At 35.8% G+C, this 12,485-nt stretch overlaps 1 protein-coding gene across 4 annotated transcripts in view; it reads right to left on the bottom strand.

Annotated features, from left to right (window-relative positions):
• LOC150101039 (uncharacterized) overlaps positions 1-12,485 on the bottom strand; it is a 592,625-nt gene that overhangs the window by 297,557 nt on the left and 282,583 nt on the right. For all 4 annotated transcript variants that reach the window (XM_090401634.1, XM_090401633.1, XM_090401632.1 and 1 more), the window contains exon 13: positions 2,333-2,421. In XM_090401634.1, the coding sequence (XP_090257760.1) occupies positions 2,333-2,421 (89 nt within the window). The remainder of the gene's footprint in view (positions 1-2,332; positions 2,422-12,485) is intronic.

Here is a 12,485-nt window from a genome sequence, read left to right as displayed (position 1 = left end):
TTAGCTATTAGGCGAGAGATCTAAGAAAACAAAGTTTCCCAAATCTTGGGAAGTTTAATACAACCGTATATACATACATATTTTATTCACAATATGATACCATGTGAAAAGGGAAAAGAGATTTATATTAAAAATTAATTATTGCAAATTGTGGTCTTCCAAGTCTCTCTATCTTGAGCTAATGGTAGATGTCATATGGACTTTTGCAGTTCAGCCTACTGATGGTTTCACAATCATATATATATACATATATATATATATACACACACAGTAGTATCTCACTAATCCGAACCTCTTTAGTCCGAACCCTCCAGTAATCCGAACTGCGGTTTGAAAGGAAAATAAAAATTTTATTTATTGCGTATTATTATTTTGTGTACTATTATTTTTATTTATTAATTATTATTTTAACTATTATTATTACAATACAGTATTTTTTTCATACTGTCGATTGTATGGTTATACTGTAGGCCTATTTTGATTTATTCATTGTGTGTTCATGTTTGCTTTTTTTATACTGTACGGTATGTACTATATTGTCAGCATGAATCACCGCTGTCGAGAGTCATGAAAAACTGTGGCCTTCTAGAATTTACGAAGATAACTATGGTGATACACAAAAAGCAGAAATTCAAAACGTGCATAATTTGGTTAGAATTATAAATCCAAATGTTGAAATTTCACAGACAGATGTTACGGAATGGATTACAGGTAGAACCGAAAGTGAATTCGAAATCAAATCAGATGCTTAAATTATAAATATGATGCTACAGAATGAATTAGCAGACATTGATAAAGATAAAGAATTTGAAGAAAAAAAAAAAAAGTAAAACATGAAGAAACAGTTGATAGTTTTAATATGCGTGTAGAATAGGCTAAGCAGAATGATACGTTTTTCCACAAAATTTTATTGCTAATGCAGCTCTGAGAAGAAGCATTCGAAAAAAGTTTAGCTTCCAAGAAGCAAAAGAAAATCAATGACTTTTTTTACAAAGAAATAAAAAAACTTTTTTTTTGTATTATTTTGTGAAACTTTTTTTGTGCTATGTACAAGAAAGTGATATTTTTTTACATAAATTGAGTTATGTACTGAACTATGCAATTTTATTGAATCAGAATCCTCAACAAAACAGGTACACATACAAACTAAATTTTTTACTAAAATAAACTTGTGTACTGTATTATTTTCTAAGTTTTATATTACAGTACAGTAGCTTTTTTTCTACTAGTTACTTCATTTATTTACAGAGTTAAATTGATGTACCATTAGAATCTGATTATTTTTGTCTTAAATGCTAGTTACTGTTGCCTCTTGGGGGAAAAATTTCGCTAATCCGAAATTTTCGCTAATCTGAACGAGCGCGGTTTTTATTAGTTCGGATTAGCGAGATACCACTGTGTGTATATGTATATATATATATATATATATATATATATATATTAAAATTAGGTTAGTGTTTTAAATCTGTTGATGATTTTAAAAAAAAAAAAGTCTTGCAAATTTGTATTTGTTGTGGTGAAGCTAGTTTTCTTTCTTCCATTTGATTTTATTCAAGTTATCCAATGCATGGTCAGCTGATTGACCATACTTATAGCAAGAGATGCATATTTTTATTTTCTTCTTAGAAGATGTTTCTAGATCTCTCAGTATGACTATAACGTGATAAGCTGCAGGAATGAGGACCCCTGTAAACACCTGCAACAGAGAGAGAGAGAGCGAGACAGTAGAAGATCCTTGGGAGAGCAGATGAGGGCAGCCAACTTCAGATGAGGTCTGAACGCAGTGCAGAGATTGCACTATTTTAAAGAGCTTTGGCTACTTTTTCTGTTTATAATTCACAATTATAAACTGTTTATAAATTATAAACCTAAAATACAAAAACACAAAGAGGTGCAGCAAGCAATGACGTCATAAAGAAACAGTCCATGAAAACTGTACATTGGTTGATTCATAGAAATGTAATATTGCAAAAATTGTCATATGAGCAGATCAGTGTAAAGCAAAGTGGCATAAGGCAGGATATGCACTGTAATTAGGTTATTTATATTTTTCTTGAGGCCATGAACATCTATCTATGATTCATACAGCATGAATACTGAGGGAAGCAAATACTGAGTACTTTTGATACGGTGGAAGAATTTTTAAGATACCAAAAGAAGTTATTCATAATTTGTGTTACTCTATTTAATATTTCCCACACAGTGCAAAAGCAACATTGTAATTTATTTAAGCGCAAGAGAAAAATGAAGAAACAAATATCTATTGTTTTTATTATATATATATATATTTCCTAGAGTTATACATAAAATAAATAAATCTGAAATGACTTACGAAGCAAGGACTAGTACTCTCCGTATCTCTTTTACTTTGTCATTTGAAAAACCACTGAATTCTAAGATGTTGCGACGTAAGTTACAGACCTGAGGATCAATAATCACTGTATTTATTCTATTGTAAAGGATGACATCATTATTTTCTACATTTTTAAAATATTAAAATAACTGCATATACCCGAGAGGGGACAAGTGGAATTTCCACTTTTTAATAAATACATCATAGGTTTGAATTCCACCTTAGGCATGAATGTTTGTGAAAGTTTTCAGGTGAATGAATTTCATCACCCAATGTGACATCACCTGCTTAATGGAGGTGTGAAGTGGCTTGAAAAAGTTCTATAGTTGATTTCTGCAGCAGGACTTGAAGATGATGCAACTCTTATTGAATTCACAGTACTAATGACAATAAGTTTACAACCTTTCGGTGGAAGAAGCCACATTAAATAAAATGCTATATACAGAAGGTCACTATAGGATGATGATTTGCAATATATAGCCTCTCCTAGTCAAGTCATCTCCTGCTTTTGCGTGGTAGGGCCTTTTCTACTAAAGGGACTCTAGCAACAGCAAGTATTTCTGCTGGGGATACCTTCCTAGTTAAAGTAAATGCCAACTAGTCCTAGCTGGCAGATGACTTTCATCAACTGGTGAAACACCACTACCTTGCTTTTCTGGGGAACTGAAGTGGTTACCACAATTTGGTTCCCAGAGCAAGAGTTCTTCTTATTCTCCCCCTTCCAACCTTCAACATGCAATGTGAGCAATACTCTTCAATGGCATGCCAACTGTACTGCAAGGATCCAGTACCTTCCCCATCTTCAAGGGTAGGCTGGCCACTAGTTAGTGTATGGGACTGAACCAGATGGCAATTCATCTTTAAGGAGGCTTCCTAATCAACTGGTGCATAATCTCATTGCCAACTACACTGCCAGGTCAAGGGAGGATATGTAATGGTATGCAGGGGCACTGTTGAGCCAGTATTATGGTTTGGAAATTGGATGCTCTCTGTATGGGTGACATGTTCAAAAGTCTATTTTCTTCCATTGCATGATGTCCTTCTCTTTGTCTCTTCACTTTATATAAATTTAACATGAAATTAGACCTAAATAAGTATAGTTCTCTGTAGTTAAACTAAAAAATAAACCACCCACCAAAATTCCAAAAAAAAAAAAAAGAAAATTAACTCAGAAATCACACACACAAAAAAAATCTTTCATATTCACTTTATCAACATCCATGGCATCAACAGTAATTTAAATTATGTGCATCATTATCATCATCTTCACTCATCCAAACCTGACATTCTGTTTCTGAATGAACCTCAAATTTCTACTAAATCAATCACAGGTAATCTCATCATCATCATCATCATCAAATTCCTGCCATGTACCCTCAAAGGGTGTACAGGATATGACAGTACTACATGAAAAAATTACATCATTACTAACTTCCTATCTACAATTTTCCTCCAAATCAGTCTGTTACTTGTCAAGACTCCAACATTATCAGATCTTATATTTCTATCGTCTAAGACACTTTGTACCGTATCAATCCACCTATATCTTGGTCTTCCTCTGGGTCGTTTTCCTGCCAACCTGGCAGAGAACACTTGTTTTGCTAATCTTTCATCTCCCATTCTATTTAAGTGACCATACCATCTGAGATTAGCTCTGCTAACGCATTCCTGGATGCTGACAATGTCAAGTTCTTTCCTAATATCCTCATTTTTAATATGATATTGCCATTGATGCCATCTGTTCACACCTCTAATCTTTCTCAGGACTCTCATATCTGCGGTCTCTAGTCTTTGGTCAAGTGTTTTACTTCTGACCCAGCTCTCAGATCCATAAGTTAAAATTGGTTTGAACACAGTCTTGTATACAGCTAATTTAGTGTTCCGACTAATTTCACTCTTATTCCATATGAATTTATTCAATTGACTTCCCACGATACCAGCTTTGCTGATTCTGTTGTCTATTTCTATATTTAGTTTACCATCTTCAGTAAAAATCGTGCCTAAGTAGCTGAAATGTTTTACTTGTTCCACAGGTTCTCCATTCACAACACAGTTGACATTTTCAATGATTCTGCCTATTTTCATTGTCTTTGTCTTTTTATTGCTGACCTTCATACCATATCTATTACAACAGCTATTCAATTTAGTCAGAGAATCTTGCAGACTTGTAGCGGATTTATTTAGAAGTATAACATCATCCGCATAAAGCAAAGAGCTGACATTAACATCTCCAATTTTGATATCAGGTTTAATACCACATTCCTTCATAATGTGATCCATATAGATAATGAATAACCGAGGGGATAATGTACATCCTTGTCTCACACCAGATTTAACATTAAACCATCTTCCTGTACTTCCTTCAATTCTAACTGCTGACTCACAACTCAAATAAAGACTAAGTATTGCTTGATATAATGCCCCATTGACACCATATAACTGCAGCGTATTGAATAGCTTCTCTCTTGGCACCTTGTCATATGCCTTTTCCAAATCGACAAAACTTAAATACAGATCTTTGTTATATTCCCATGCTTTCTCGACTATTTGTCGTAAAGTGAAGATCTGATCCTGACAGCCTCTATTTGGCCTGAATCCAGCTTGTTCTTCACCAAGCTTTTCTTACACAATTCTTCTCAACCGTTTCTCAAGTATACTTGCATAGATCTTGCTAGGAACACTCAGTAGGGAAATACCTCTGTAATTCTCACATGCAGTTTTATTTCCCTTTTTATATATGGGTACTATGAGAGCTCTACTCCAATCATCAGGAATTCGTCCCTCTGTCCAGGCTTTCTGAACTATGCAGTGCAGCCACTGTAAGACTCTTATACCACCATACTTCAGCATTTCTGGTCGAATATCATCTACTCCTGCTGCCTTTCCACATTTCAAGCCTTTGATGGCTTTTTCTACTTCAAGTATGGATATGTATTCCTGACTGCATGCCTGGTCAGTGTTTTTTATCACTGTGCTGTCATCACTGCTTGTTTCATTTAGCAGTTTTTCAAAGTAATTACTCCATACTTCAAGGATATCTTTTTCTCCTGTTTTCATTTCACCTTTATCATCTCTAATTCCTTTTACAGCACTCTTTCCTCCATTCCTAAGCTTCTTCAACAACCTCCAGAATATTTTGCCACCTTCTTGATATTTATTTTCTATATTCTTGCCAAAGTCCTCCCATGACTTTTGTTTAGCTAGTTTTACACACTGTTTAGCTTTCTTACATTTGTCTCTGTATTCTGTAAGAGTAAAAGCCGACTTATTTGCCAGGAACTTTTGATATGCTTTCTTCTTTTCCTTCACTGCCTCTTTAACTTCCTGTGTCCACCAGGGAGTTCTGATTTTTTTATCTTTGCACACAACCTCACCACATGCCTCTTTGGAAGAATCAATCAATGTTTCCTTCAGAGTTTGCCACTGAATCTCCAAGGTTTGATTCCTGTTCTCAAACTCTTTCATTTTCTTTTCAATAATATTTCTGTATTTTAGTCTACAGTTTACACCTGAGAGCTTCTCAACTTTTATTCGCTTTAAAACTTTCTTACATGTTATTCTTTTCAATATGAAATTCAAATTTATCCTGCTCAAGACTAAATAGTGATCACTTCCAATTTCAAATCCTCTGTACACTCTGGTGTCCTGCACCAGGGAGAAAACATCACTATCAACAATAACATAGTCAATGAGACTTTTCTTATTCCTAGCCTCTTCTCTCCATGTGAATTTGTGCACATTTTTATGTTGGAACATGGTGTTAGTAATAACCAGTCCATGTCCTGGGCAGAAATCCAACAGATATTTGCCATTATTATTAGCTTTGCTCTTTTCTCCAAATTTTCCCAAAATATTTTTATATGTCTCACAATCATTTCCTACTCTACTATTTAGATCCCCAACAAGGACCAACTTTTCCTTTTTCATTGTGTCAGTTGCTTTTTCTAAAGCCTCAAAAAATTCCTCCACTTCTACCTTAGTAGAACCTTCTGTGGGACCATAGGCACAAATAAGTCTCATTGTCCAGTTCCCCATTCTCATATTTGCCCACATTACTCTACTTGAGACTGACTGCCATTCAAGAAGATTAGCCTCGTATTTTGTGTTGAATACTATGGCTACTCCTTCTTTTCCTTGATTGTTATTGCCTGAATATAACATTTTGTATTTATTGCTCAGAAAGATCTCACCAGTTTTGGTCTTTTTTGTTTCAGTCACCCCTATTATGTCGATCTGGTACTTATCTAATTCCTCAGCTAGCTCCATTTCTTTGCCATTCAGGCTTCTTACGTTGATAGTACCGATCTTTAACTCTGGTGATGTTGAGTTGGGGTTTGTTTTCAGATTTGTTCCAGTAGCTGACTTTTCGCTGTTCGCCCTGGTTCCCTGGCGAAAACAACGGGGGCCTTGTTTAACCGGGCGACGCCCCAGCCGGCATGAAATTTTGTCATGTTGTACCATCATTTTTTATTTTGGTTTAACCAATAAGAATACAATTTGGTCGGCTAAATCCCAAATTGCCAGCCCATCCTCGTTCGTTCAGTATCAAAGTAGATACCCAACAGGGTGCACCACGAGAAGGTGAGGATTGGACATTAGGTCAGAAGCCCTGGTCGGTTCTCTGCATTCCTTTAAAGGCTATGTGAAGGTCTCCTCTCAGTTATACAGCTTTGACCCTTAAGCACCCCTACACAGGTAATCTTAACTGTCTAAATTACAGACTGTATGACTCCTTCTACCATAAGGAAGGTACTTATGCTTTTGTGGATTCTGATATTCATTGCCAAAGGATGCCTAACATAGAATCTCACCTGTTTTGACCTCCTATGGCTTAAAATTTCTTTGCCACATTTTGTTTCATTCATTTGTTGCCTCTACCATTCTCCCAATTCTGAAAATCACTCTGACCTCTTTAATTTCCTATCTTCAAAGCTTGATTTCATATAGTCAAAATTTTGAAAAGTGAAGTCATCCTTCTTGGTGATTTCAATGACCACAATCCTAGTTGGCTTCCTTTTTGAATTTCACTGACAAAGCTGGAAGAGAATTTTGCTGAAAGCAATGACTTAAACCAGATCATTCATCTCCCTTACAGAATTCCTGACAATCCTTTTCATTCACCCAACATTCTAAATCTCTCCTAGGTACTCTATTCAGGTGACAACTCTTGGTAATTTAGACCACAATCTCATCCAATTTTCATCTCTGGTAGAGCATCCTTCCTTCAACACGTGCTCTGTTACTACAACAATGCCAAGTGGGAGGACTTACATGACTTTTACTTCTCTTTTCATAGTCAGACTATTGTTTTTATTCTTCAGATCCAGATATCTGTTGTGATCTTGTTACAGAAATAATTGTATTGGAATGGAAACTTTTATTCCTCACTCTATTCAAATTTCCCAATCCATATCTAAACCATAATTCTCCAAAAAGTGTGCCAGGGTTGTCCAAGAAAAGCAAACTGCCTTTTCACAAGTAGCTGACCAAAAGCTTGTTTTTGGTCAGCTACTTGTGAAAAGGCTGTTTGCTTTTCTTGGACAACCCTGGCACACTTTTTGGAGAATTATGGTTTAGATATGGATTGGGAAATTTGAACAGAGTGAGGAATAAAAGTTTCCATTCCAATACAATTATTTCTGTAACAAGATCACAACAGATATCTGGATCTGAAGAATAAAAACAATAGTCTGACTATGAAAAGAGAAGTAAAAGTCATGTAAGTTTAGTGCTCCTAAACACTTGTTCTCTATTGTCTATTCACTAAACTATACTGGCATCCACCCCTCAAGCATGGCCAGCCTGGTTGGCTAAGTGGTCAGTGTATCTGCTCTCCAGCCAAGAGGCTGCAGGTTTGAATCCCACCAAGGGAATAGATGTTTGTGATTGTGCCATAAAAATCAAATCAACCCATTCAGTATGGAAGAAAGCTCATATACAACCAGTTTCCTCCCATGGCATTGCTTTCTCATCAGATTTGTCTAAAGTATAATGGAGAATGTTATTAACAGTCAATTTCTTCAATACTTTGACCTGCAATCTAATTATTGACCACAAGTATGGATTTTGCTAATCTAGATCCACAGGAGATTTCCTGGCCTAGGTTATGCACCTCTGGACTCATTCCATGGAAAGGTTTGGAGAAACCTGTGCAATTGCTCTTGACATCTCCAAAGCTTTTGATAGGGGAGCCATTGTGGGCTTCTCAACAAGTTACTATCTTTTGGGCTGCTTTCATTGTTATGTACATGAACTGCCAGCTTTTCTCTCATATTGATCCCTATGTGTAATGGTGGATGGTGTCAATGCCGGTATCCCTCAGGACCCTTTCATTTCACCCACCCACTCTCTTCCTTATTTATATAAATGACCTGCTCTCATTGACTGCAAATCCTATTCATATTTTTGATGGTGATAGCATACTCCACTCGTCGTACTCAAATGACAAACCTTTAAGTGCTGAATCATCTTAAACTTCAAGATCATCTGTAATGATCTCCACAGTATCCTTGATTGGGGTAAAGCAACCGGTCAACTTTAATGCTTCCAAAATGCAATTTACAAAAGTAAGTAGAGAGGATCTGAGGTTTAAAAAACACCTCAGATCCTCTCTACTTACTTTTGTTAATGATTAGTACAATAGTCAAGACCAAATCTCTCTCTTCTCAGTCTGTTACTTTAAACCTTTTCTGGTACAGCTTCCAAAAATCTTGGTTTTTTTCTCCCAGGAGAGTACTTTTCTGCTGAACGATTACCTACTCTGTATAAATCCCAAATTTGAGAGACACTGGAATACTGCTATCATGTTTGGAGTGGTGTACCTAAAACCTTACTAAAAATTCTTGATGCTGTTCAGAAAAGGACAGTATGGTGGATCAATGACACTTCTCTTAGAGATTCGCTTCTGCCAATTTTCCATAGAAGATCAGTTTCTGCATTGCATCTCTTATACAGGTATTTCTATGGCCACTGTTCAGCAGAACTAGCATCCATTATGCTTCTCATTTCTGCCAGATCTATAGCATAAAACACAGCAGACAGAACAGACCCCATTAATAATATTAAAAAAAAAAGACTGCAGTGTGGTGCTACAGCTGCTCAACATCCCTTTACAGTCAAACTACATACTCAATGAACCTGCTACTCTCAGTCATCTTTCATTCCTTCCACCTCAATTCTGTGGAGCTGTATCCCCCATGAGGCATTTTCCAAAGACTACAATCTCCAACAGTTCAAGAAAAATATCAACAGATTACTCTATTTCTGATCATGCCCACACACACACACACACACGACATCTGTTTGCTAATGGCTCTTCTGACTTTCATGTGTAGGTGTGAGAGAAATATATAAAATAAAGTTTATAAAGCAAATCTTAGATTTCATATTAGATATAACCATGCTTTGTTTATGATTTGGTTTTTAATAGAGCATCAGGATCTATAATTAAAATGTCCCAAGTAATGATTAATGGTTAAAAAAAAAAAAACACTTTTGTATATAGGAAAATAATAAAACACAAGCTATATAAGAGATTTCCGAAAACACATTAAGGTAACACATTTTTTTCTTAATAATGATGAAAGGGAATTGATAAAACACAGCAGACAGACAGACCCATTAATAATATTAAAAAAGACTGCATTGTGGTGCTACGGTCGCCTCACAGCTAATTCCAATTGTAAGATGGTGGCCACTGTGTGAATGTGTTCCAAAACATGCGTCTATGAAGTTATTAATTTTATGCGAGCAAGAGGAGCTTCACCAAATGACATTCACTATGAAATGGTTGCCGTGTATGGAAAAAAAAAGGTGATGTCAAAGAGGTAGGTGTGTTTTTGGTGCAATGAATTTAAAGCAGGCCACGATGACACTGAAGATTGACATCATGCAGGCAGGCCCTCATTGAGCAGGACAGATATGAAGACAACATTATATGCATTAAGGGCATTGTTCTTGAAGACTGGCAAGTGAAACTGTATGAAATGGCACAAGTGGTGAACTTGAGTAAGTCCACTGTTTACAAAATTATTCATGATGTCCCTGGCTTTCGAAAGGTATGCTTGTGCTGGTTGCCCAACAATTGTCAGATGAGCACAAGGCAACATACATGGGGATGTCCGGAGAATCTGTTACGATACAGCGACAAAAGCAAGGATTTTCTCACTTGGCAAGTCAGAGGATACAAAACATGGGTTCATCGCTTTACCCTGGAAAGCAAACAAGACATCCACAATCTCCTGTGCACAAAAAATTCAAAACTGTTCCCACTGTCCAAAAAGTCATGGCCACAGTGTTCTGTGGTTCACTGTGCACATCACTTGTGAGTGGTTGCACTGTAATTGTTGGGAAACGCTTCCAAATCTCCCCCCAAACATCCAAGACTTAGCACCTTAGGACTCCCATCTTTTTGCCCCCCCCCCCCAAAAAAAACCATCTTTCCTGAAGGCATTTAACTACAGATAGAAAGTTCATCAGATGGTGAGACATTGGTTACCAGGTATGAACATGCTCTTCTTCAATACTGGTATTGATAAACTAATTTATTGTTGGCACAAGTGCATCAATAATTTGGAGAAGTAGTGCATGTTCACTTATTTCTTGGCGTATAATTTCAATTTTCTATTATTAAACATCCTCGCGAAAAAAATGTATTACTTTACTTTTCGGAAACTCCTTGTATTTGATGAATCCATTAAGTATGTCTGAGTGTATAAGACACAGACAGATGTGAAAAGTAGTAGATGACAACTGCATGTATTAAAATAAAATGAGGAGAGTCAATTAAAATATGATGAATGGGTAAAACAGATGCACATGCACACACAGGGATTCTGATTGTGTATGCATGCATGAGTAGATGTACTGTGGATACCATCATTCCTCAATAAGAAAAATGTAAATTATACTTGACAAAAAAGTATGTTCATTTTTATCCTTTACCAAAGCGTGAGCAAAGAAACGTTTACAGCATGTGAAGCCCGAGTTTACAACAAATCATGGCACACTTCCTCTGGATGTATGGATTTCCATGCATTATGGGAAAGATCACTATTATTATATTGGAATCAACTTTTATAGAAGCCTTTGATGGAAAGCTTTGATATAGGATTTTACATGATAAGCCTCATAGGCCTAGTAATAGTTTATTTTTGTTATCATTACCTATTTTAATTACAGATCCAGTTTGCAAGAATTCCTCCTGTTTTTTAATTAATTGTATAATGTGAAGAACCTGAAGAATATTAACATCTAGTTCGATGCATAAGTATGGAATTAGTGTGTTAGATGCATCAGGTTGATGTGGTTACATCAATCTGATTATAAACATCCTAGTATGTTTATACATAAAGCAAAAGGAAAGACATTAAGTCCTATAAGTGAATTAGGAGACGAATTGGAGTTGTATTTGCACTCCCCTCAATGCATAAAGAATGGCAGTCAACACCAGTGTCATTCAAATTAAGCATTGCACATGAGACTTTCTTTTAAAGCTATAATAAAATGATTGTGGAATACTTTAACCTCTGTAGATATTACAAGTGTTGCTAAGCAATTTCTTTTGTGGGTATTACCGTAGATGAAATTGTATTTTGATGACTATGAAAAAAAAAAATATATATATATATATATATTTTTTTAAAATATATATATAGAATATTCATTCAAGCTTGATTTGCTTCCTCAGTCTTAAATAAAAGGCTGGTTATATTCCACTAATTTGAGCCCTAACCAAGGGCTAATGAATTGTGGAAATACCTTCTGAAAAAGAATGCTGTGCCATACAAAGCGGTCTTTTGCAACTTCCTGGTTTTTAATCTATCTAACTTCAGTGCTTCCAGATGTTTTTTCAGGATTTTGGGGCTGTGTCTAAAGCACCTATTATTATGGGAACAACTTTAGTTTTCTTTTGCCAAATTCGTTCAACTTCGACTTGCAGCTTGCAATACTTTGTAATTTTTTCAGTTTTTGTTTTTGTCAATTCAGCTATCTCCTAGTACTAATATTTTGATAAACTGAACACCCTTATTTTTTTCAACCACTCTCATATCGGATATATTACATTCCAAGCTTTTGTCAGTCTGGATTTTGAAATCCCAGGGTATTTTAGCTTTTTCATTCTCAATCACCT

Source organism: Typopeltis vanoorti, chromosome 12 (genome assembly GCF_054136105.1).
Source record: "Typopeltis vanoorti isolate ZY-2024b chromosome 12, IOZ_Tvanoo_1.0, whole genome shotgun sequence".
In the NCBI taxonomy this organism is placed as follows: Eukaryota; Metazoa; Arthropoda; class Arachnida; order Uropygi; family Thelyphonidae; genus Typopeltis; species Typopeltis vanoorti.
Note: the sequence above shows the minus strand (reverse complement) of the source record. Positions and strands in the feature narration are given on the sequence as shown.